The sequence below is a fragment of the Erpetoichthys calabaricus genome, chromosome 10 (assembly GCF_900747795.2).
Source record: "Erpetoichthys calabaricus chromosome 10, fErpCal1.3, whole genome shotgun sequence".
NCBI lineage: Eukaryota > Metazoa > Chordata > Cladistia > Polypteriformes > Polypteridae > Erpetoichthys > Erpetoichthys calabaricus.
In genome coordinates, this window is record NC_041403.2 from 95,637,956 (window position 1) to 95,664,899 (window position 26,944).

General features: G+C 40.1%; 1 protein-coding gene across 7 annotated transcripts in view; it reads left to right on the forward strand.

The window, feature by feature from the left end:
• Positions 1–26,944, forward strand: part of uckl1b (uridine-cytidine kinase 1-like 1b) — a 74,699-nt gene that overhangs the window by 24,996 nt on the left and 22,759 nt on the right. For 4 of the 7 annotated variants that reach the window (XM_028811646.2, XM_028811645.2, XM_028811649.2 and 1 more), the window contains exons 2-7: positions 174–367; positions 1,842–1,948; positions 2,215–2,385; positions 10,524–10,595; positions 17,900–18,089; positions 21,801–21,862. In XM_028811646.2, the coding sequence (XP_028667479.1) occupies positions 174–367; positions 1,842–1,948; positions 2,215–2,385; positions 10,524–10,595; positions 17,900–18,089; positions 21,801–21,862 (796 nt within the window). The remainder of the gene's footprint in view (positions 1–173; positions 368–1,841; positions 1,949–2,214; positions 2,386–10,523; positions 10,596–17,899; positions 18,090–21,800; positions 21,863–26,944) is intronic. The other 3 variants (XM_028811647.2, XM_051932923.1, XM_051932921.1) reach the window with 1 other exon arrangement.

The following is a 26,944-nucleotide window of genomic DNA, read 5'->3' on the forward strand; positions in this document are numbered from 1 at the left end:
TGCTTTTATATCTGAGTAGTCATATGTGACAAATTCCTCTTTCAGGCTGTTCAGATATCTGCAGCCTGTTCTGTTATTGAGACTTATTGTAGTTTATTATTTATGTTGTGATTTGTAAAAGATGTTTTATTTGGCTATAGTGCGCACATCTCAAGTGTTTATATTTTATTCAGCAGTAACAGTGAAGGCTCACTGGACAGACTCCTTCCTGCAGTCGCCACAACTTTGTCTCCACGCAAACGGACAACAAGCCAGTGCAAATCGGAGCCCCCACTTCTAAGAACCAATAAGAGGACCATTTACACTGCTGGGCGACCTCCGTGGTACAATGAACATGGCACCCAGTCCAAAGAAGCATTTGTCATTGGTATGTTCATTATTCTTTGCCAGCTTGATTACTACGCTTTGTTTTAACTTCTGGACTGAATTAATAGAATTAAGAGTTGAGTTTCTAAGTTTTGGTTAGGTCAGCATTATCTTAATGACATGGCCTACTTTTGAATCTACCAGAAATCCTTTAATCCTTTTCCTGAGTCTGCTTTTTTTAATATGGTCCCAGGATCTATGAGACGTAGCTGGAGCTTTTTCTGAATGAATCAGATGCAAACATGGTAGCAGTCATGAATGGTATGCCATTGATATGGTTGCCTATTCCAATCTGTTTCTAGTCCCCAATTAACTTGAAATGGACATTTCAAAATATGAAATGCAAATTGTATAGCTAAGGAAACAGAGAAGGCACAGCCTGGCATAGGCAGGGTGCTGGCAGTACTAACTACAGTGCCATCATGTTCTACTCTACTGTATGTCAGACTCCAAAAGTAAAGAGTAGATATTAAATCAAATAAAGTAGGGAGACAACATAGCCCAATAGGGTGGGATGCAAAAAAAGGAAAAAATACAAAACCGGGAGTAAGCAGCTGTGTACCTACCTATGTTGGTCTTGAATCAGAGTCTACCTAATGGTGTGCCCTCCTCAGCAGTACTACCAAGGGATTTCTCATCTCCTCTTCTCTTACTCAGATCCTGGCCTCTTTCTCCTACCACCGAACCTTCACCTCGACTCTCCGCCTGACTCTAGACTTGACTCGGGAGAAGGTGTCGTAATCCCCCTTCTGCTATAATTTCTGTCCAAGCTCCCAAAGCCACTTCCAAGGACATTGGCAATCCTACTTTTCCTAAAAGGATACCAGGCTAGAAGAGCCACCGGGAGCTACTGGTGTGCCTGAACCACTGCGCAAACTGGGGGGGGGGGGGGGGGGGGGCTCTAAAGAAGCTTCTAAGTGGACCACTTTTCAAAGCAGAGCCAATGCCCTTCTTGGATTTTCTCTTTTATAAGATGATCACTTACATTCTGCCATGTTGCTACCTAGGCCTTATCTCACTCTCGTTCTCCCTCATTGCTGTCTCTCCCTGTTGTTCTTCCAGGCCACTCAGTACACTTGCAGTCTTTTCCCTCACTGGCATGTGTAGTTGTTCTTTTCCTACCATTGTGTGTCTTGGTGCCACACTTTGTCCCTGCCTGACATTTTCAGCAGGACTTTTTGGTACCCTGTGATAGACAGGTTGTAAAGAGCTGCTGAATGCGGGTTTTTTGCCTTTTGATCACTTCAGACGCTGACATATACTCTATACATATATACATATATATATTTTATATATATTATATATATTCGCTATGTATACTTTTTATTTATTGATTTTCTCCATTGTCTTTTGTAAAATGTTCTAAAGAGATATGCAAGTAAGAGTTCCATTGCACTATGTACACATGACAAATTAGAATTAGAAATTCACAGGCTAGTCTAGCGTAAATGTCTTGTGTTCTTACTTCACATCAGGCCTGTGTGGCGGTAGTGCATCTGGGAAGACGACGGTCGCCAGGAAGATCATTGAAGCCCTGGATGTCCCCTGGGTTGTGCTCCTGTCCATGGACTCCTTTTACAAGGTGATGTGCAGCTCACCTTGCTGTTTAAAGTTTAGTTTGTACACAGGACCTCCAGAAAACAGTTCAGTTTCCTAATTAACATTAGGCTTCTAGTGTGGTCAATGAGAATGCAGTTTTGGGCTTTAGTGATTTCTAAAACACTGTACGAGTCACAGAAAGTCAATATAATAAATCCCACTGATGCAGTTTGAGCTGCCTGTTTGCGTCCAGTTAGGACTCTGCTGCTCTCATTGTTTCTTTATAATGATGATTTCTTTTCACTTTAGGTCCTCTCTGTGGAGGAGCAACAACTTGCTAAAAGCAACGACTACAATTTTGACCATCCTGACGCCTTTGATATTACCCTCTTGGTTCATACCCTGCGGAAGCTTAAACAGGGCAAAAGTGTGAAGATTCCCGTGTATGATTTTACAATCCATGGCAGACAAAAAGAATGGGTAAGGAAACGCGGTGTGCTCCTGACCTGTAGAATTCACCACATTGCAGTATTTCAGGATCTCACTAGTTTGTCTGTGGGGTGCAACTTATTTAAAAGAACAAAATTAGGTATTGTTTTAATTTTATAAGTATAAAAAAATCCAAAGCTGATTATATTTTATGCAATTCAGTACTCTTCAAGTTTTTCAGTAGAAATGTTTAGAATGTGAATGACATTTTAGGGTCAAGAGACAGAAGTCAGAAAGGATTTGTTTCATAGAGTGCCACGTTCACCACAGCAATCTGCAGTTCCTAAAACTGTTGCAGTGTAATGATATTAAAGCTGTCTGCCTTTAGTTGCTAAATTTAACATGTTAATTATAAACACTTAACACCATATTCATTTTTAAATGACATAATACAGTTTTACTTTTCAGTTGTTGCCATTTCATTGCTAATTAATTGTATGCCTGGCACTGCAGCAAGTTGCTTTATGGAAGGTTATGTTATCGACTAATCATAATACTAAGGGTCAAGGGAACGTCTGTCTGCAGCTAGAGTCTTCTGGAGAGAGATGGTCTCAGACAGCTCAGCAATGATTGAAGCAAGGCAGAAAAACCCTGGAAGTGGTTGGTTTGTCTGTCATGTCTGATATTTGAATTGCATTAAGCAGAAACAAAGTGAATCGTGAATCACTCTAGCATAGTTTGATGTTCATTTTGTTTAAGACGTACTTCAGGAAACACTGCAGAGGATTCTTCAGAAGGCAGTATAATACTAACAACTGTACTGACTTTTCACTCCGCTAGTGACACACCAGGTTTGTGGTTATCAAGTGAAGTGGCCAGTTAGAATACTGATGTCTGTCAGAGCTCCTGGTTACATCAAAGTTAGTTTTGGGAGATCTTTGGGTGGCTGATATCTTTTGTTGCAGTTAATTTGTTTGGTATGATTCTAAATGTAGCTGTTCATTAAATGATACTTAAAGGAATACTCCACCCAAAAATGTTATTTTTTAAAATATGTTACCTCATGTAGTTTGTACTGATAGCCAAGGAATTTTTTTAATGTCAAGTTTTCATGGAGAACAGAGATAACAGGTTTCTGATGTCTATGGACCGCAGCAAACAGTTTAACAATGTCCATGGAATAATGTCATGTTACTTACACCATATGTCAAATCATCCTGTTGTTTGTTTCACAACATGCAAAGCACATGCATTTTTGCAAGGATATTGTTAAATACTGTAAATACTTCTGTAAAGTCAGTGCACTGCACGCAGAGGAAATGCATTCACTAGGGAATGAGATATATTGGAACTCCAAAGCATAGTCAGTAGGCAAAACATTTGGGAGGACTGTCAGTTTGTTTTTCCCACTTTAACCATTTGATTTGGTTATATTTTTAATAGGTATTATCAATTCATTAAATGAAGATTTGTATCCAAGTATCCAAGCAATCTTTATTACATGTGTGGTTTCTCCAATCAGGTGGAAAACTGTAGATCTAAGTGACATTAGGGCTTTTGTTGGCCTTAGTGGCTAATGGTGATTCTCATGTCCTTGACGTACTTGTGTACTAGGATCTTTACACACTTATCTCTTAATAATAGTTACACACGTAGTTCTTAAGGGATCTCAACCTCCATACGACCACACTTTCATTCAGTCTCAAATCATGTGTTTGAATGATGAGAAGAAGAGTATTTCCTGACCTTGTTGCTTACTCAGTAGCTTAACTCTAGATTCACATTGGGCACTAAACTGATAGTGGTGAATACTGATTGAGGCAGCAGGCAGATGGTGGATGGCACTCCTTCCAAATGCTATCAGTAGGACAGAAACACTAATGCTGTTCAATGAAACTTACAATCAAGGCATAAAAAGTATTGACCCCCTTGGAAGTCTTGAACCACACTGGATTTAATTTGGCTTTTTGGCGATTGTAGCCACCAAGGGGGTGCTCCATCACCCCAACACCCGACACAGAGCCTCTGACGCACATTTAAAATGAACAAGAACAATGAACAAGAGAGTTTTTATTGTGGGAAACTTTTCTTTGGCAAACGTTTCCCAGCCAACAGGAACAGTTAAGCACAAGAACAACACAGCTACCATTTGCTGCCGCCTTCTCTCTCTCTGTCCTGGTCACTGCCTCCTCCAACAAGCTTTGCCCTCCTCCCTCCCAAATCTGGCTTGATTCAAGTGTGTCAGGCAGCTCCCCACAGCACCCTCAGATAGCACCAACCAAACTCAACAGGGCCAAAAACTCCAGTTCCTCTGATGCCCTGTGGGAAACTGTGGTGGTGCCACAACCTGAGGTGCTTCCATCTAGCATTCCGGGGGAGACAGTGCTCCGTGTATGCTGTCTCCCCCTGTCCTTTCATTTTGAGGGCGTCCCGGCCGGGTAAGGATTCTGGCCATCCTTCACATACTGATAAACAGAAAAATACTCTTTAATGTGAAAGTGAAAACAGATCTGTGCAAAGTGGTATAAATTAATTACAAATATAAAACATAAAATAAGTATTCACCAATTTTAATATGACACACCTGAATCAGCACTGGTGCAGGCAACTGATTTTAGAAATCATTTAAATAGTTCAATGGTGCCCACCTGTTTGCAGTCAAGGAGATTTAATTGATTGTAGTCTAAATGCAACTTATCTGGAAGTTCCAGCTTGTGATGAGTCAGTTTGGTGGCCTTCCCTACATGATGAAGACAAAAAACAGTCTAGCAACTCCATGAAAAGGTGCTTAGAAAGTACAAGTCAGGGATGGAGGCAAGAAAACATTCAAGTCACTGAATATTCCTGGGAGTACAGTTAAATTTGTCATTAAGAAATGGAAAGAGTGTGGCAGAAGAATACTAGAGAACTCTGAAGGAGTTACAAGCTGCAATGGTTAAAATTGGAGGACAAGCTGTACAACATCTGTTGTTCAGGTGATTCATCACTTGCAGTTTTATGGAAGAGTGATAAAGGGAATGTCACTGTTAAAACAAAATGCACAGAGAAGATGATGCATGGAAGATTCTGAAGTCAGCTAAGAAGAAGGTTCTGCGGTTTGATGAAAACAAAATCAACTTGATGCAGTTTCCAAGAACTTGGAGAAGATTTGTTTTCCAGCAAGACAACAACCCCAAGCATGAAGCCAAAGCTACACAGCAATGGTTTAAATACAACATTGTGAATGTCAGAGTGGCAGAGTCCAGATCTCAATCTAAGTGGGAATTTGTGAGTGGACTTGAAAAAGGCTGTTCACTTATGATCTCCATGCAGCCTGACAGAGTTTGAGCAGTTCTGCAAGAAGAATGGAAACAAATTGCAGTGTTCAGACATGCAAAGCTGATCAAGACCTATCCACACAGGCTTAACGCTGGAATGGCGGCCAAAAGTACACCCAGACAATACTGAAGTTACACATACTTATGCAATACATCATTTTGTGTTTTATATTTGTAATTAATTCAGACTATTTTGCAGAGATCTGTTTTCCCTTTGACATCAATGTGTCTTTGTCAGCTGATCAGTATCAAAAAGTCCAATTTAAATCCAATGTGATTCGATGTTGTATAGTAATAAAGTGTGAAAGCTTCCAGGGTTGAATACTTTTTATATACCCTGTATTCCAAATTAGCCAAGTTAAATGGAAGAGACTGGCCATGGCATAAACGTACCTGAAGAAGGTGCTTTGATTACATCACAACATGTCATGAATGATATTTAGAAACATTAAGAAAATCTTCTGAAACAGGGAGACTGATACACCAGATGAATGTTACTCACGTCAAACCTCTTGGCATGCAATAAACAAAGCTGAAGTGATGGCATGGCATTTAATGTTTATCCAGTATAGTGTGACTAAAAGGTTTGTCTGTGTTGAAAATGTATGTCTTAGGATTCTGTACAAGCAAGTCAGACCACAGCTGTAGCTGTCATGATTCTCAATCTGTGGTATGTAAGGGAACACATGGCAAAAAAAAAATGTTGGAGCTACAGGTGCATCGCACGAGAGAGAAACGGTAGCAGTCACATCTTAATGAGCATAAAATCCTGCTGTGTTTTCAAGGCAAAAAAGCTGTTATCATTAACACTCTTATCCGTTTATGGGATTGGTTCTGAAATAAAAAATACCCGATTCATGCTTGCTTTGTGACTATTCAGCTGTCAATTCAGTAGAAGTTGTAAGTTATTCTGTTGTGCATTTGAATGAGGGAGTTGAAGTGATGGCCAGATTAATCGTCTTTTAATACAGCACTATACACAGCTCTGACAAACAGAGGGAAGCTTTGCATTCATCTTCGGATTGTAATGAATACAGCTGCATCCATTTTGGATCCCACCAATCCAGGTTAGATCGACATGTAGTGCATGAATGGATACCCATAACCCTGGAGACATGCAGTTAGTGGGGCTGCTAAAACAGAATATTTCAGTGCTGAAAATCGAATCAGCAAGAACTACATGTATGTCATTGAAGGTGTTATTGAAATCAAACTAATATTTATTACTGTGACAATTACAACGTGTCCAACATGGTGATATTTGAATGGTGTGGGGGTGAATCAGACATAGCCTCCAGTGACCAGTAATTGTGGTTCTAAGACGTAACAATAGCAAAGTCTGATCAGTTGTGTGAGTTGGCTTGAAAAAATAATGCAATTGTGAAATGTTTTATATTGTTAAGCTTGATTTAATAATAATAATAATGCATTTTATTCACAAAGGTAGCCATAAAGTTAACACAAATCTAAAAAATGAGGAAAAGGTTTGCAACATTACAGTATCAGGAATATCCTTCAAATATTTCTCTTTATTAGTGTTGTTACCCAGCTAATGTCTCCTTCGTATGCTGGTGCAGCCTCACGGCAGCTGATGTTACAAACTTGACAAAGTGATTTGAAAAGAGTGATGTTATAAACGCAGCGTTAAAATGGTTGGTGTAAATGAAAATATTGTAAATTACCTCCGTATTCACTAGTCTATGTGGCAAGCATTTAATAATATTTGAATGTTTTAGCATTGGTTTTAAGCAGTGCTTATTTTCCATTTAACAGACAAAAGTTGCAAGTGAATAAGTTTAGTAAGGTAAGATAATAAATAGTCTGTGATGATCATATCATAGATGAGCTTTATAAATCCCACAGGAAAATTTTAAAAATCTTTAACTGAAATCCACCAAGGCCAATACCCCCTAAACCTCAACAATTTGTTGTTGCTCTTGTTGGAAACCCCATGTCTTGACCAGACTGTAATATTATTTTATATTAAATGAATGTATTTTAAGGTTTCAGATTTTTATTCCATACACAACCATACCATTGTTCATTTATTTCCCAAATACATTTAGGGTCAGAAGGCAGATAAAGAAATGTCATCTTGAATTTACTTAGTAACAGTTCAGACTGAAAAAAAGTGGTGGGGCTTTTGAAACACTGGATAATAAAACAGGTTGAGAACCCGTACTTGAGGGTATCACTTGAGCTGTGCTTTGTTAAGGCCTTGTCACATAGCTGTCTCTGCTGACCCCTGTTATGAGCTTGTGTCATTCCTGCTTTATATAACTTAAAGAAAGCAAAATTATCAACATGAATGATTTCCTAAATAATATCATTTAAAAAAATCACGCTATTCTGTTTAATATATGCAGCGATAATGAATACTTTAAATGGTGTAATTTCTAGTTACACCCTGTGTATATTTAGTTGCTGTAATTTTAACAGAAATCTATTTTGGACACAGAAGTCATGGGATCCCCATTTGAATAAAATTAGCACAGTACTTGACAACGTGCAAACACCACTGCTAAAATAGAATTGTTTGATTAATTTTATTATATTCTTGTTGTAAACGTTCTTTTGTAGTTTTTGTGTATAAATGATTTGCTTCAGTTTCGGTGCCTGAGCCTTTTTATTAAAACAACACAGAATTCTATGAGTGGTAGCTATAACAGGCAGTATGGGTCTGGTAAGGAAGGAAAGGGATTTGTGTAATATACAGTGACTATGACGGTGATGGCTTGTCACAGCTAATTTGTTGTCATTTGTTAATAGCGGGTCGTCCAGTTTAATGCCCATAGAATAACAAACTGAGTGAGTTCAAATTGTTTCTCTAGCTGGGAGATTCAGCAATTGGCAGATACGCTACAAAGTGCATGGCCATGTTTCATGTTGTTTATTTGCAATTTAGCAGAGCAAGGGATTGTAGCAATGGCCAGCTGCATCATGCTTGGAATTACGTGGGATTTTATTTTTATCAGCAAAAGGTTGCACTGTGTTTTTAAGTTTATATTTTACTGTGGCTTTTATCATTTAGCAAAAGTTATAACCATTAATTTCCATGGTTGTTTTAAATAAAACATGTGTTTGCTTTATTACCAGATGCTACATTTTTATAGGATTTTTAAAATCTGAACAGCATTCACAGATTTTACCATTAATGGAGATTGCTAGCATTAGTGACCCAACCATAATATATGCTTCATATTTGCTACATTCATGATTAGTGATGAGCTGAATTCACTTCTTCTAGAGTTCAGCAAAATCACAGAAATGTTTAGAAACGGGCGGCACGGTGGCGCAGTGGGTAGCGCTGCTGCCTCGCAGTTGGGAGATCTGGGGACCTGGGTTCGATTCCCGGGTCCTCCCTGCGTGGAGTTTGCATGTTCTCCCCGTGTCTGCGTGGGTTTCCTCCGGGTGCTCCGGTTTCCTCCCACATTCCAAAGACATGCAGGTTAGGTGGATTGGCGATTCTAAGTTGGCCCTAGTGTGTGCTTGGTGTGTGGGTGTGTTTGTGTGTGTCCTGCAGTGGGTTGGCACCCTGCCCAGGATTGGTTCCCTGCCTTGTGCCCTGTGTTGGCTGGGATTGGCTCCAGCAGACCCCCGTGACCCTGTGTTCGGATTCAGCGGGTTGGAAAATGGATGGTTGGATGGATGTTTAGAAACTTTGTCAAACTCGACGAAATGCATTCAAGTCAGTCAGGAAGGAGGAACTGTACTAGTTTTGAGTGGATTATAATGGTGCGTTAAGTGGTCCAGAGGCCTAAGGAAACATCTGCCAGCTTTGCTTCACTGTAGCCCAAAATGTGACTCGAGTTTGTGAGGCAGAAGTGCTAGCCACTGTGCTACCATGTGATAAAATTAATAGAATGAAATCTCAGAAGAGTCAAATTTGTTGCAGACCGGAAGCATGAATTCACTGAAACTTACCCCCCGCAGGTTTGATAGCAGGTACTCACCCGTCTCAGTCTGAAAAGTACATTTTGTTTTTTCTCATGACACTTTTGAGTGTTCACTGCCGCTGCTACCAAATAAGCACAACACTAAAGCAAATGGATTCTTAACTCCTTTCTGTTTGCATCAACTGTACAGAACAGCATTGCCCATGGATAATAGTATTAAAGGGGCAGGCACACGTAATACACACAGGTCCATATAAAAAGACACAAATGCACAGACACATTTCCAGTTTCCTTCTGCTTGTGAGTTTTGGGTTTAAATGTATTCACGTTTTCCGCTAATTTGTAGTACTTTGGATCAGCATTACATACACTGGGGCTATTCCATCCAACATTGGCTGCTATAGATTTGCAGTGTCACGCTGGGCTTTCAAAGCACCATAGGGCATGGAGAAAAAAAATAATTCATCTAAGCCAGTGACACAGCAAATTTTCAAGAAATATTAGGTGAACAATGTCACTGGCGAACAAAGCATATTCACTGCAAAAAACACTTTGCCGCGTTTCGCCAGTCACCACTACTCATGATACTTGCAAAGCAAAAGGGCAACAGTCACTGAAATTTTTCAATAAAAAAAAAATAAAAGAAATTAATCTAAATGAAGAAGCCAAGTTCTAGGCCAGCTCACAGTCTCCACTCACTTTGTACATTTCATCTCGATGCCTTGATTTCTTGTTACATTGTCCCATCTCAGATACGTGCTTGGTAGGCTGTGTGGCCACCCAGTGTGTATGGATGGGTGGCCAGGTCGCAGGTCATGTGGGTGGGAGTAAACTAAGTTGCTTCCTGCCTTGTACTTCATGTTATTTAAAGAGGTTTTGGCTCCCTTTAATGTTATAATGAGAAGTAGCTTCAGAATATGTATAAATGTTTGTCTAAAATGATTTTGTCTTATAAAGTTTCTTTTTATTCTTTTAGAAAACAGTTTATGGAGCCAGCGTAATCATATTTGAAGGAATAATGTCATTTGCTGATAAAGAATTATTGAAAGTAAGTACACATTTAATTTTATATCTTCAAACCAAATGAAATGAGGCCTTCTGATTAATGTGTTGACTTTGTAAAATTTTCAGGTAGCACACATGAACAGCTTAATTTGACTTCTTGTTTATCTGTGAATGTGTTAGAAAAACAACATACTGTAAGTTTTGTTTCTTTAGAATGTATGTGTTTTGAAGAGTCCCTTTAAGACCACAGAAAAGCAATGTAAAGAGCCACACTCCTTATCTGCTTGTCGCACTTCTTTCTGTAAATATTACGGCATCACGCGCCTTCATCACTACTGCAGACCGTTCCTTATCATCCGGTACGAGGGGACACCGTGTGATCCTGTGTTACTGTAGGTGGCGCCCACTTCTTATTTGTCATTGTCCACTTAAAGCTTGTATCATTGTATGTCTTTTATACGCCATCCTCAGTTTTAGGAAACAGTACAAGTATTTACTGATGATCTCAGAAGGCAGTTTTATATTTAATCTTCTTTTTTAAATACACAGGGAGCCAAGAATTCTAATTAAGCCCAGAGTTCATTTAAAGGAAGGAAATGAGCTTATGGTGTGGAAAGGCATCAAAACAAGCAGCCAAACTTATTTCCCAAGTGTTGTTAATATAAAGTATGAGAAAGGTGTGAGTAGGCTTATTTTGTAAATAGGACATGTTGCAATTTATTTTATAGTCCGTTAAGCAAAAAAATAAGTTTACATGACCAGTGGTGTTTATTTTATTGTACTTTAAAGAAACAGATGGTCCTCATTTGGAGATGCTCATCTGTTTTGCTACTGTTGCAAATTAAGTATAGGAGCAGTAAAGCCAAATTTGCTGGATATTTCTATGTGTATGTATATGCAGTATATATATGTATGTATATGTGTGTGTGTGTATATATGTATGTGTGTGTGTGTATATGTGTGTGTGTGTGTGTGTGTGTATATGTATGTGTGTATATATATATATATATATATATATATAATGTGTATGTACATAATTACAGTGGAATTTCCATCATCAAAGGCTATCAGAATGTCCATTACAACATGTGTTAGTGCCGTTTCTGTACAATGACCAGTGTGGAACCTAGCCTGGAATTTCTTAGATAAATTGTGATGTGTAAGGTGAGACTGAAGCTGTGTGGCGAGTACTTTTTCAAGCATTTTAGAGAGAAAGGGTAATTTGAAATGTGTAAATTATTAAGCATATGAGGGTCTAGATCTGATCTTTTAAATAATGGTCTGATAATTGACAATTTTAATGCATCAGAAACTGTACCATTTAGTAATGAACTATTGATAATAATGGTAATAATTGGTACTGGCAGACTATCGATTTAGCTTTTTACTAGTTTAGTTTTACTAGTTTAGTTGGGACTGGATCTAAGTAACAAGTAGTAGGTTTCATTTTAGAAATTAAATCAATGACTTCCTGTTCTGTTACCAAATTAAAATTACTAAACTGGTGTGCACAAGGTGAGATAGAGTTTGCTAATTCAGCATTAAGTTTGCAAGGTGACTGTAAGAAATTTGGATCTTATATTGTCAATTTTCTCATCAAAGAAGTTCATTTAGTCTGCACTCCAAATGTTTGTAGATATTTTGCATTATAGTTCAGTATTAACGTGTTAGATTAACCACCGTTCTAAGCAGTTCACAAGAATTAGTATAGTTGTTATCTATTATGGCCACCAGGGGGCTCTCCAGCTCCCCAAACAGCAGATACAGCCACAGCCACAAGTCCTGCTACACACAAGGCTTTTATTGAGGTGTGGGAAACTCTTTCTCTTCATTCCCCACACAGTACCAAAGCACAGTACAGCAAACACTATTAAATAAACCACACTTTGTCTTCTCTCTTGTTCTTGTTCACTTTCTCTCTCTCTCTCTCTCACCTCCACTCCTCCTCATGCAAGTTTTGTCTCCTTCCTCCCGACTCTGGCTCCCTGAATGAAGGCAGGCGGCCCTCTTTTATGGTGTGCAGCCATGTCCTGGTCAGCAGCACTTATAGCACAACCACCCCCATTCTGGCGCCTACAAACCACAGGTTCGGAAACAGGATGGAATGTCCTGCTCCGCCGCATGCCCAGCCAGGGTCAGCTTAGCCCCCCACCTGTGTGGAGAACGGTCCTCTGGCACAAGTGAATGCATGGACTCACATGCTGCAGTGTTAGGAGACCTGCTGTTTTTCTTGCAGATTTCCTTTTTGCTCTGGGGTGCAGCAACAGCATGCGTTTCTCTATGTGATAAAGAGAGACCCCGTGCTCACTGCACTCCTTTAGTTTTCTGTGTGCCAATTGCTGGTTTTGGCATGGGACTGGAGAGCCTACGTGTCTGTCTGTCTATCTTTTGCCTCCACTCCTCCTCCAGCAAGCTTTGTCTCCTTCCTCCTAACTCTGGCTCCCTGAATGAAGGCAGGCGGCTTCTTTTATGCTGCACTTGGGAGTACTGCAGATGGCTCGTTAGCAAAGTCCAGAAGCATTCTCGGGTGTGTTGAAAGCCCCACAAAGCAGGGCTCTGCAGCTGTCCGTGAGCTTCCTGGCAGTGACCACCGTCCTCCACAGGACTGAGCCTCCAAGCACCAAGCTTGTGGTGCTGTAGCAATCCAGGGGGACTGCCCTCTGCCATTCCAGGAGATATAATACCCCATGCAAGCTCTCTTCCACAGTCCTTCCATCAAGAAGGCATCCTGGCCAGGTAAGATATCTGGTCGTCTGTCACACTATTAATCTGGAATAGTAGTCCAACAGGCAATAAAGAGAGCTTTTTAATGCTGTTAACACTCTTTGTCCAAGTTTTCGATATTCTAATTTAAGAGCTTGAGTTCTCACATTAAACCAGGGTGAGTTTATATGCACTTTAATCACTTTGTTTTAATTGGAGCTGCTGTATCCAAAGCCTCTTCAATGTTGCATTATAGTTTGCTTTCCATGATTATGCTTGAGTTTCTCAAAATAATCTAAAAATTTTTAATTCAGAGTTAATCTGCAAATGTAGTGGTAAGGGCAAAAAAAAATTAAACATACATAAGTAGTGATCGGAAATAACTTCATTTAATGGCATTCTGTTTAAAATTTTAATCTCAACTTTTTTTGTTTAGGAGAAATTCTCCTTCTTCGCTTTGGTTGAACTTTCTGGTTTGGTTGGTACTGCAGTTTTTTCTTCAGTTTTACAAATAGTGCACTCTTCTGCTAGCATAAAAGTTTTATGCCTCCTGAGCAGTTGGTGATCAGTCAACTCCTATCTTTCACAAGATGAACATGTGGCTTTTACATGTGGTCTTTCTCTTTCTTGCTCGTACACCTTGCTTCACTTTAGCGAGGTTTCGACTAGTGGTACCCTCGTCTTACTCCAATACAGACAAGTTTTCCCATCTTCATGTCCAGCACCAGGTAACCAATCAGAGTAAAAGACATCGCTCCAACCTTTGTTACGGCCACACCCTATGCAACACAAGGAATATATGTCTTGCTATTATTTTTTTGGGTGGACATAAGCCGTACCATTTGGTTGCCAATTGGTGTAACATTTTGTCCATCAAGGTTGCCAATCATTAAGTTATGGCAGTTTGGTCAATCCAAGTATTTAAATGGTGCATTGAGGAGACATCTCTGGAGTGGCACTTTTGTGATTGACTCTTTTTATCAGTTAATGCCCTGAGGCTGCATTGCAAAGAGGTCCAGTAAGGAGAACTGAGTCTTGAGCTGGATTTAAGAGTGTCCGTCAGTTTGCTTTTTTTTTTTCTTTTTTTTTATATTTATTTATTAATTTTACATATTAATTCCATACAATATAGATTAATTCATAACAAAAAAGAATTAAAGACAAATCAAATCCCACCCTCGAGAAGGAGAGCTTAGCCAAAGGAGAATTGCTTAGGGCTTTTTAATAGGGCAAAAATAAACAAAAGAAAGGAAGAAATATATATATGTTAATAAAAAAAAATGGAGAAGGGAAATAAAGCAGTAATAATTATTTTTTTCCAATTTCAAATAATATAAAACATCGGTTTCCCACTGACTTATCAGAGGAGAGTTAGGATTCTTCCAATTTAACAAAATAAGTCTGCGTGCCAAAAGTGTAGTGAATGCAATCACAGTTTGCTTGTCCTTCTCCACTTCAAGTCCGTCTGGAAGAACACCGAACACAGCTGTTAATGGGTTAGGAGGGATTGTGACCCCAAGGTTGTCTGAAAGGCACTTAAAAATTTTGGTCCAAAATGATGTTAGTTTGGTGCAGGCCCAAAACATGTGACTCAGTGAGGCAGGAGCTTGGTTGTAGCATTCGCAGGTTGGATCTTGCCCTGGAAACATTTTGGACAGTTTTAAGCGAGACAGATGAGAATAATTCTATGCAAACACTCATGTGCCAAAGCAAAGCAAAAAATGTAATTCCATTCTGACCTACACACTGAGACCTTTTCATCAGTGTTTCATCCTACAGCATGACAATACCCCAAAACAGTTTGATAAAGCAAGCAAGGAGTTTATCAGGATAAAAAGGCAGAGAATCTTAAATTGGCCAAACTTAACTCTAATCAGGCATATACTTTACCTGCTGTAAAGAGTACTGCCGTTAGAAATGACCCAGCACAAGCTAAGATTCAAAATGGTTTCATCAAAAACTTGGCAAAGCATCTCAGATAAACAAAGTGAGAGTCTAAGGATGTCTCTGTGTCATAAAAAATTTAGAGTTTTATGCAGTTGTAATTGACTTCAGGTTAATTATGATGCAGTGAAAATAGGTTTGGGTTAAACCCAAAATGTAGTCAGTCATTTTCCAACCCGCTATATCTTAACAAAGGGTCATGGGGGTCTGCTGGAGCCAATCCCAGCTAACACAGGGCGCAAGGCAGGAACAAATCCCAGGCAGGGTGCCAGCCAACCTCATGACACACACCAAGCACACACTAGGGACAATTTAGGATCGCCAATGCACCTAACCTGCATGTCTTTGGAACAGTGGGAGGAAACCCACGCAGACACGGGGAGAACATGCAAACTCCACGCAGGGAGGACCTGGGATGCGAACCCGGGTCTCCTAACTGCGAGGCAGCAGGGCTACCAATGTGCCACTGTGCTGCGCCCAAAATGTAGTGTCTTCCTAAAATGTTCAAATATGCACAGAAATACACAAAAAATTAGTTTGTGTAATTTTTCTGTCCATTTCTCTAATTTAACTGTAATCCAAATGTTTTGAGCTTAGAACAAAAATCTGTAATTTTGCGATTGAACCACTCATTTTAGAGGGTGCCCTTTTAGCTGCCTGATAGATGATTATCTTTAAATACATTCAACATGGGCAGTGTATGAGTAGAGCCTGCAAATGGTGCCACTCTGACATGTGTATTACTCCCACAGCGCATTGTGCATTTTCAGACAGGGAAAGACAGTGTGAGCAATCGACTTATTGACTGACACCTTGTTGCAAAACATCAAAGGCAAGAGAGTTGAATAAGCCAATGTGAATAGCACATCTGACAAAGAAAAGCAGAACAACAGTGGTCACTTGTGCATTTCAAAGTCATGTTTAAGGATGCTAAAATGGAAATACTTTACAAAGAATTACAATTTTGCAAACAAAGATGACAATTTCCATCAAGTCATTTGTGTTTGTAAAGAAAATTAAAAGGTCAGAGCTCAACTGAAAATTGCAGACTGGTTGAAAGGCACAAGCAGACCTCAGAGATTAAAAAGCTTAAAATGTAAGATCTGAATGCATGCACATTTTGAAGTCTCCTCAGCTAATCCTTTATTATCAAACCCACTAACTCCAGTGGAGGGATTTCAGGCTGAAAGCCCAATCCTGGGAGCATTGAACCCAGTGCAGGGTGAGAGGTCCTTACCGGCCTTTGGGACATGGGAGGAGATACCTGTCTATGCTTGTGGGCAACATTTGAACTCCTCTCAGGTACTGACTAGGCTAGGACTGCAGCCCATGACACTGGAACTTGAAGTATTATAACCTGACTTTGTTACTGAAGTTCTATCAAAGAGTTGGCCTGGTGCCAGAGGTATTATTCTGAAGCACTGCAATTTAGACAATGCACAAGACTGTAACAATAGGCCAACACGATAGACCAAAAGCTCCTTCTTCTTTTGGTTGCGCCCATTAGGGGTTGCCACAGTGGATCATCTATTTCCATATTTTCCTGTCCTCTACATCTTGCTCTGTTACGCCCATCACCTGCATGTCCTTTCTCACCACATCCATAAGCCTTCTCTTAGGCCTTCTTCTTTTCGTGTTGCCTGGCAGCTCCATTCCTAGCATCCTTCTCCCAATATACTCAGCATCTCTCCTCTGCACATGTCCAAATCAACATAATTTCACCTCTCTGATTTTGTCTCCCAACTGTCCAACTTGAGCTGACCCTCTAATGTCCTCATTTCTAATCCTATCCATCCTTGTCACAACCAGTGCAAATCTTAGCTTCTTTAACTGTGCCACCTCCAGCTCTGTCTCCTGCTTTCTGAACAGTGCCACCGTCTCCAACCCATATAACACAGCTGGTCTCACTACCGTCCTGTAGACCTTCCCTTTCACTCTTGCTGATACCCGTCTGTCACAAATCACTCCTGACACTCTTCTCCACCCATTCCACCTTGCCTGCACTATCTTTTTCACCTCTCTTCCACAATCCCCATTACTCTGTATTGTTGATTCCAAGCATGTAAACTCATCCACCTTTGCCAACTCTACTCCCTGCATTCTCACCATTCCTCTGACCTCCCTCTCATTCACACACATGTACAGTATTCTGTCTTGTTTCTACTGAACAAAAGCAAAGTAATAAAAACAGGAATTGTTCAGAATGATTTCTCATTCCGTTCTGTATTTAAGTAACTGCTCCACCAGGCATCCAGCAGGTTTTATCAATGTTTTCATCTACCTGCAAATCTCCAAATCTACCATCTTGCCCAAAGCAGCTTGGTTTGTTAGCCCTGCAAACTTTGATTTTTAACAAATACAGATAAATATTGTAGTCACCAGAGTAGCAACATCAGTTTTTCTAATAGTGGAAAAAATGCTGTGATATTATCAGTGACCTAATATTTTATTATTCTTGGTTGTAATGTATTGTTTTAATCCTTATGCATGTTAGCTCTGTCAGGGTGATGAACAGTTTACACGCACTTTTATTTTTTCATTCTGTTGACCAGTCTACTGACTCAGTGTTCTGCATTCTTAAGAAATAATTGATTTCCATTACAAATACCACACACCTATCTTATCATCATCTAATTTTCCATTGCATCAAATATTGCTGGTAATCTTTGTCTTTTTAATCTAGGTTTATTTTTGTTCTAGCTTTTAGACATGAAGATATTTGTTGACACAGACTCAGATATCCGTCTGGTTCGTCGCCTACGCAGAGACATAACTGAGAGGGGCCGCGACATTGAAGGTGTAATCAAACAGTACAACAAGTTTGTGAAGCCTGCCTTTGAACAGTACATCGAACCAACGATGCGTCTTGCTGACATTGTTGTCCCACGAGGTATGTTTTATTTTATGAGCACACTTGATTTTTCTTCCATTGTCAAGGGCATTATTAACAGGCAAAAAGCTGCATTGCTTATGTAGCTGTGTGTGTGTGTGTGTGTGTGTGTGTGTGTGTGTGTGTGTGTGTGTATATATATATATATGTATATATAATATGAGTGTTTTGTGCTTTTATTTACAATATAAAGGTTTGGGGTTTGAGCCCCGTATACTGTAATGAAAAAATGCTTTGTCAATTGTTTTTCCATAAAACTCAAAAGACATTGATGGGAGGGAGGGAGGACAATTTATAGTGGAGGACCGGAAATTAAACTGTGGAATGCTGGAAGAACCGTGGTGGAGTATTGGGGTATAATGTCATCAATGGGGAAGCAGAGGGAAGAAAGGAACCCGGAAGTGTGCGTCTCTTAAAGCCATCCGGGCGATCTTTACGGCGGCGGTGTCCCGGTCTTTCTGAGGAAGCAGAGAGAGAGAGAGAGAGAGAGAGAGAGAGAGAGATTAGCACGCTGCCGTTGTCCTCCTGCGTGATTTGTCGAGAAGTAAACCGGGTCGTTAAGCTGCTCCCCAAGCGCTCGACTGAGAGGTCGTGAACCCGAGAGAGCACGTCAGCGTTGGCTTGCAGGTTACCTCGGCGATAAATGACAGTGAACTTGAACGGCTGCAGATCCAAAAACCACCTGGTGACTCGAGGATTCGAGTCCGGATGAAGGGCCATCCACGGGAGGGCGGCATGATCCATCACCAGGGTGAACTCTCAACCCAACAGGTAGTACCGCAGGTGAGTTACTGCTCATTTGATGGCCAAAGCTTCCTGCTCCACCGCGGCACACCTCATCTCCCGGTCCAACAGCTTCCGGCTCAGGTATTTCACGGGATGTTCGACACCTTCGATATTCTGGCTCAGCACGGCACCAAGACCTGTGTCCGAAGCATCGGTCTGGAGAATAAAAGGAAGTGAGAAGTTAGGAGTTCTTAATATAGGTGCCATTGTAAGGGCCATGCCCTGCGGTGGGCTGGTGCCCTGCCCGGGGTTTGTTTCCTGCCTAGTACCCTGTGTTGGCTGGGATTGACTCCAGCAGACCCCCATGACCCTGTATTCAGATTCAGCGGGTTGGAAAATGGGTGGATGGATGTAAGGGCCATTTTTAAGTCACCAAATGCCTGTTCCGTCTTCTCGTTCCACACCACATGTAAAGGGGCCATTTTCTTTGTCGGGTCCGTCAAGGGTGCTGCTGTCTCGGAAAAACGAGGTACAGACCAGCGGTAGTAGTCGCTAATCCTAAGAAGGCTTGCACCGGTTTCTTGACCATCGGACGGGGCCATTCCAAGATGTCTTTAATTTTGGTACACTGTGGCTTCACCAGCCCTCCTCCTACTAGGTAGCCCAAATATCGGGTTTCGTTCATCCCAAAGTAACACTTTCGAGGGTTGATATGGCTTTCGCTAGCATCAGGAGCACTGTGTATACCTGCACTACATGTTCCTCCCAGGTGCCGGAATAGATGACCACGTCATCCAGGTAGGAGGCACAGAAGGTCTGGTGGGGCCTTGGCACTCTGTCTACCAGATGTTGGAAGGTCGTTGGTGCCCCGTGCAGCTCAAATGGGAGTACCTTGTATTGCCAGTGAGGACAGACAGTTTATAGTGGAGGACCGGAAATTAAACTGTGGAATGCTGGGAGAACCGTGGTGGAGTATGGGGGTATGATGTCATCAGTGGGGAAGAAGCGGGAAGAAAGGAACCAAGAAATGTGCGTCTCTTAAAGCTATCCAGGCAATATTTATGGCGGCGGTGTCCCGGTCTTTCTGAGGAAGCAAAGAGAGAGAGATTAGTACGCTGCCATTGTCCCCCTGCGTGACTTGTCAAGAAGTAAACCGGGTCGTTTAAGCTGCTCCCCAAGCACTCGTGCGTGACTAATATATATATATATATATGTATATTATTATATTATATATCCTCTTTAATAAAACCCCTGTGTGCGTCCAGTGTCCGTGTGTGTGTGTCTTCTGGTGAAGTGCGCATGCGCGAGGCACGGTGCGCTGCTTCAAAGGCCGCCTGACGCGTCACACAAGACAGAGAGGGCAGGACCTATAAAATATCGCGCGGCAGATCCAATCGGATTTCAGTAAATGAGGTAAGACCTAAAACAGAAAACATGAAAAATCCAATCGGGTACTGAGACATGGAGACCAGCTTCCCCATTGTTGTGCAAGTGTTCACTCTGAGGATGTCAGATTTGCAATTAAGAAAGCTTGGCCCGGTTTAGTGTAAAGTAAAAGTAGATTTATTTTTGCGCACATTACATCAGTTGCTGGGGAGAATCTGCTGATTGCCCACTGTTGTGACAGAAAATTAAACGCATATTACGGACAGCAAAGCCAGTATTACTGTCAGAGAAAATTACAGGCATTTTATGGAAAAAATTTAATGAGGTAAAAGGTCCCTTGCCATTTAATATAGACTGTTCCTACTAATGTTTATGGACTACAGTTCTAGTGCCCGTTATTGTAACGGGCTTAATGTCTAGTATATATATAATATATATATATAAAATATATGTGTATATGTATATACAGTGCATCCGGAAAGTATTCACAGCGCATCACTTTTTCCACATTTTGTTATGTTACAGCCTTATTCCAAAATGGATTAAATTCATTTTTTCCTCCGAATTCTACACACAACACCCCATAATGACAACGTGAAAAAAGTTTACTTGAGGTTTTTGCAAATTTATTAAAAATAAAAAAATTGAGAAAGCACATGTACATAAGTATTCACAGCCTTTGCTCAATACTTTGTATACTGTATGTGTGTGTGTGTGTGTGTGTGTGTGTGTGTGTGTGTGTGTATATGTATGTATGTATGTATGTATGTATGTATGTATATGTGTGTGTGTGTATGTATGTATGTGCGTGTGCGTGTGCATATGTATGTATGTGTGTGTGTGTGTATACATGCAGCCGCGAGGCTGTTCTGAGACACCCAGCAAATCTTCTTGTGTAGGCATGTGTGGATGGGCCATCCCAGAGGAACTGGACTATCTGTGCAACCTGACTCATCTGTAGGTGTCTTGTCATGCTACCTGTGGTGACAGGTTCAGCAGCAAAATGCAAAACTAGAGAAGACGCAGTCAGTAAAGATGAGGAGAAAGCAATTGTTTGTGGTTACCTCCTGCACACCATTCTCTTTTGGGGATTGTCTTGCCTCTCCAATGCACTTGTTGTCACTTTAATTTGCACCAAAGATGGTGAAGTTGATTCATAATCGCTTATGCTTCCTAACAGCACAGATTGATATCCTTGAAATGTAATTGACTTGGGGATAGACAGTAATGATTAAGAGTTACCTTAATTTTTTGAGCAATATATAAAACACACACACACCCACAAGTTTAACTACTGCATGTCTTTACACATCAACATTTTCTATTATCATTAAGCATAATGCTTAAGAGTCACATATTTTAAGGAATGGAAAAATACACCTTTTGTTTTATGATATTATTGAGATCCTGCTGTTTATCAGAATTTTCAGCACGTTTTAATTACCTCAGTGGAAGATAATGCTATTTTCAAAGGAATCTTTCCAAGACAGTTTAAAGCCTTTTCTTTTACATATTGATGTTTTTTTTTTGTTGATTTTCTTTTTTGGAAAACTTACATTCTTCATTAGCACTATTTTATTTTTTTCCTTTAATTTAAAGGTGGAGGAAATATGGTTGCCATTGACCTTATTGTACAGCATGTTCACAGTCAACTAGAAGAGGTGAGTACCTTTTAAATGGAGAGATAAATTAAGAGCTCTTCAGTAGTTTTCTCTTGCAGTTTTAATAATGGATCAAAACTTTCCTGGAAAGAAAACCAGGCCTGGGGCTTCTGACCAGCAGTACTACTTCAGTTTTTTTGTATTTGGTAAGGTGCTGTCACAAACCTCAGAAATGAAGATGGAGGCATGTGGTATGATGACTTTGGCTGTGACACTGTCTATAACTGGTGAAATAACAGCATGTTCTGCTTCACTTAGCATGATAAAAAAATTATAAAAGATAACTAAAATATATTGACAATCATTACAACTGTAAACTTCACATACTTTGCAGGGTATTTCAAAGACAATTACACTAAAACAGGGTAACACAGTTGTTAGTATTGCTGCCTCAAAGCGCCCAAGTCCTAAGTTCAGTCTTGGCTCAGGCACTCTGTGTGGAGTTAATGATAATGAAACTCAAAGATGGCAGAAGGGTGAACTGGCTTCAAAACAAGCAAACACCCATACCAGGGGTCTCATTTACTATATAAAACTTTTCGTCGATTGAAGAATGGGAGTATGCAAATGCCATATAAAATGGGAAGATGCATACGCTAAACAAAATCCGATTTATAAAACCTGGTGTCCGCACATTTCAATGTGATTTACTGTTATAAATCTTGTAAATGGACGTACATGAACACCATTCAAACACCCTGAACCATCCATATATGGACTATGCTAATTAGCCTCAGACATATGCAATCACAACGCTGCAGAACTTCATTGGCTGGTAGAGCCGCCGCCCACCTAATGCACCGAGACCCCCAAGCATTCAAAAGTATCTGGCTGTGCTCTGCAACTGAGAGCATAAGAGCATGCACAGCATTATAGCGCCTCTCCTCTGTATTCTGGGGGTCAGGGAACTGCATAAGGTGCCAGCATCTGAGTGGATAGCCACTATTACCTGTCTCATGTAATGACATAATTGCTGCTACATTAAATAGAACATGGCATATGAAAAACTGAAGGTTGCCAATTACCTTAACAACAAGCCAGCCACCATATACAGTACAGTCATATCTGACTTTGCCTCAAAATAAATGAATCACGGCCACCAAGCCATGATGTTTGTCAGTCTCATCCTGGCATCACAGATGACTCCCTCTTGTTAATAGAATGTAACTGCTCATGGGTTACAAAAGCAACTTCCTATCTCCCTTCTCTCTAGCTGCTGCTGTTGCAATTTCAATGCAGTTACTGTAAGTAATTAGATTATGTTAAGAGAACTGGACGCTACTGCAAATTGCCTTTTTTATGTTGGCAAAAACATGTTTTATTTATGTGCACCGAAAACCGTATAAGAGCTGGATGTAGCGCCTTTTCAGTTAGTTAATGGCTTCCAGCACAGTGGGCAAGACAGAGTAAAGCTTGGCTAAGATACACCTGACCTGTCAGTCAGCTCCCCGAAAAGAACTTTCTTTTATATGGCATTAACCCTCTTGAAAAGGAACTAGAATGAAGCCTTTGCATCATAATTGCCACTTTTGAGGTGCAATGCATTTATCATGTCAATACACATTATAATAGTGGCTTGGTGACATGAATTATAATGCATGCAATTCATCATTTGACTGCATTTCCCTGCTTCATCAAGGGTGACATCATTTTCCAGTTTATCTGAAATATTGCATGTGGATGGGACCATATTCTTGTAATATACATAAGTTCTTCTGTCAAGTTTTCTTTTATTAATCCCGACGTTTGTGTGGAAAGCTGCAGACACATATTTTGGAACCTCTTTTTCTGTGTACAGTGGAACCTCGGTTCACGACCATAATTCGTTCCAAAACTCTAGTCGTAAACCGATTTGGTCGTGAACCTAAGCAATTTCCCCCATAGGATTGTATGTAAATACAATTAATCCGTTCCAGACCATACGAACTGTATGTAAATATATATATTTTTTAAGTTTTTAAGCACAAATATAGTTAATTAAACCATAGAATGCACAGCATAATAGTAAACTAAATGTAAAAACATTGAATAACACTGAGAAAACCTTGAACAACAGAGAAAACTAACACTGCAATAGTTTGCGCTATAGCGCTACCAACCGCTGGCTAAAAACACTTTTTTTTAATGAGTTTTAAGCACACGGAAAAAAATGAACATTTGAAAAAATCCGTAATTTAATAAACCACCAAGAAAAGTAACATTGCAACAATGCACGCTACGAACCGATCGCTGTAAACAGAACTGAAAACAAAATCAAGCCCAGTGCATTCTTTAACTGCCTTCTCTACCTTACGTGTCCAGCCCTCTCTCTTGCGCTGCCTGTGTGTGTGCGCGGCACTCTCTCTCAAGCTGCCTGTGTATGTGTGCATCTGTCTCTCTCTCGCGCTGCCTCTGTGTGTGTGTGTGTGTGTGTGTGTGTGTGTGTGTGTGTGTGTGTGTTGCGCGCTCTCTTGCTCTCTCTCTTGCTCGCTGCACAGGAAATGCACAGGGAGAGACTGAACATGTACAAACCGAAAGGGAAACTGGCTTGTTCGTATACCGAGTGTGTGGTCATGAACCGAGGCAAAAGTTTGGCGAAGTTTTTGGTCGTAAACCGATTTGTATGTATACCGAGACGTTCGTGAACCGAGGTTCCACTGTACACAAGTTTTATAAATCTGACACCATGATTCGACTAGTCTGCGTAGAAGCAAGACTCATCCTTGGCAGGTTAGACCCAATTTCAAAAAGAAGGCTTCAAGGCCTGCAAAGTCTTAAAAAGTTAAAAAAAAAATAAAATACATTAAATACGTAAAAATGTGCTTCAAGGGAGAGGATAACCAGGGGCCTCTGGTTTTAAAGGACAAATGCCAAATGATGTTCTTAAATTTCTAAAAATTTATTAAGCAAAAGAAGAGGCAAAAAGGCATAAAATGAGGCAAAAAGGGTTCGCCAAAAAGGCAACCCAAACCTAACAAGTGCAACCCGCAATGCAATGGACAGCAACCAAAAATGCAGAATAAACCCACAATAATCAAAAAAAATTAAGAGTAGTACTAAATATCTGCAATCCACAACACTCAATGACACTCTGAGGGAGTATCGCCTCAATCTGAAGATAAAAGCTGAGGGTGGCCTTTAGCAGTGACATCTTGATGGTCCAGCCTCCTGTGGTTCCGTCCATAAAACACGGTCGGAGACATACAATATATACATTACATAATACTGCTAAATAATATTTAAATAAAATAATAATATTCTTAATAACAAAAAACACATAAAAATACCCAAACACTGAGTATGCAAGTAGCCACAAGGTGGATTCCAGGTCTGCAGAGCTATTAACTGCTGCATCACCATGCTGCCTAAGTGCTACAGTTATCCCTGTGGTGTATGTATATTGTTGTGTAATGGAACAATTTACTGTTTCTGAAAATTATTATTATTTTTTGTTTCAAATTTCTGTTTTCATTACTGGAGAAATTATAGTTTCTAACTATGTGGTCATTATTTTCACAAGTCCAGAATATAGTGAAATTCTTACTTGCACCAACATGCAACATGTCACCATGATAAGTGACTATAAACACCTTATTTCAAAACATTTGTTTTAACTTGACAGAAAAAAATCCAGATACTTTTGTTATTAACAGATCTATTATTAAATTAAACATTCTGCATTTTTGTAAAACTGATGTTCATTCATCTGTGCCACATATATTTCTGTTTTTTACTTGACCACACTCCACAGTGTACTATCTATGGAGGAGCACTAAGGTATTTTTGACTTCAACACAAGCCATAACTTGGAGCAATAAATACAATCCACCCATTTCCTAATCAGAGGTGTGAACCAACCCTGAAGAGGACAAGGCCATCACAGGGTGCTCATTAATTAATTCATAGCGGGGCTGTTCATAGTCGCCATTTCTTTTAACATGCGTAGTTTTGGGATGAAAGAAGAAACACACAGAAACAAGAGAATGTACAAGCTCTACCCATCCCAGGATTTGAACCTGGGACTCTGGAGCTGAAAGGCATCAAGCTCCCCACTGTGTACCACCCCAGTTAATAGCTATATTCAATCTAACTGACTCCCTGTTTAAACTAAGTAGCAGTCAACAGGAGTTACACAGTTTGATTATTTATGGATGCCTCTTAACTAAACTTGTTGGAGTGGTTAAGTAAATGTCTTTGAAATGGTGCAAGGAGGCTATAATTAGATAAACCTTTCTCTAGTTGATGATTCACTGTGTGTTCACTTCCGCAAGTCCTAGAATGCTACAGCAGCCACATGTTTCTGTCCATTTTTTCCCTTGAGGTCACTACTTGTTGTTTACTGAACTTCTCATTTCATTTAATGGCCTTTCTTGCTCTTTGTATGCAGTCTCAGAAATGACTACTACAAAAGAATTGATAGATTGATTAAAATATAGAAAATTAAGACTGGTGCTTGTGAATGTTACAGTCCTTAGGCTACAGATGCCGATTATGGCTCCTCTTCAGATATTGGCAGCCCTGGTAGAATGCCAACTTTAGGTGTTTGTTCATTCTAACCAGTTGATGCTGTAACTGTGGTGTGTTCATGAATTCAGTGTCTTTCCTGTTATTACAGAGCTGAGTCAAAAGCTTCTACAAACATTTAATTAGCTTTTCAGAAAAAGCTAAACTTTGATGGACCTAAATCTGCATCTGTTTTTTCCTAATTTGATGTTAAAACAGTTGCTTTAGGGTAAACTTATTGAGGTGCCCAGCGCTACCTAGGGAGCAGTAAAGTGCAGGTGAGGTCACAAAATTAATTCTGCATTATCTGCATAAATGTCACTGAATAAACCCACTGTGTGGTGCAGCTTTACACCCCTGTGTCAAGTCCAATCATGACCCCTAGGGACACTTCACTAATAAAGCACAGGAGTGGTCACTAAATAAAGTTCTCCAGGGGTGCAAATTTCAGAATAAATCGCAGCCTGTGGTCTCCCCTATACAGAATGTGGTGGAGAAAGGTTGAATACCAGACAAACACACCAGCACGCATTCACATGAGTACAAATGTTGGCTGCAATGTTGTTTATGCCTCATTGTTATCTAACAGTTTAAAATCTT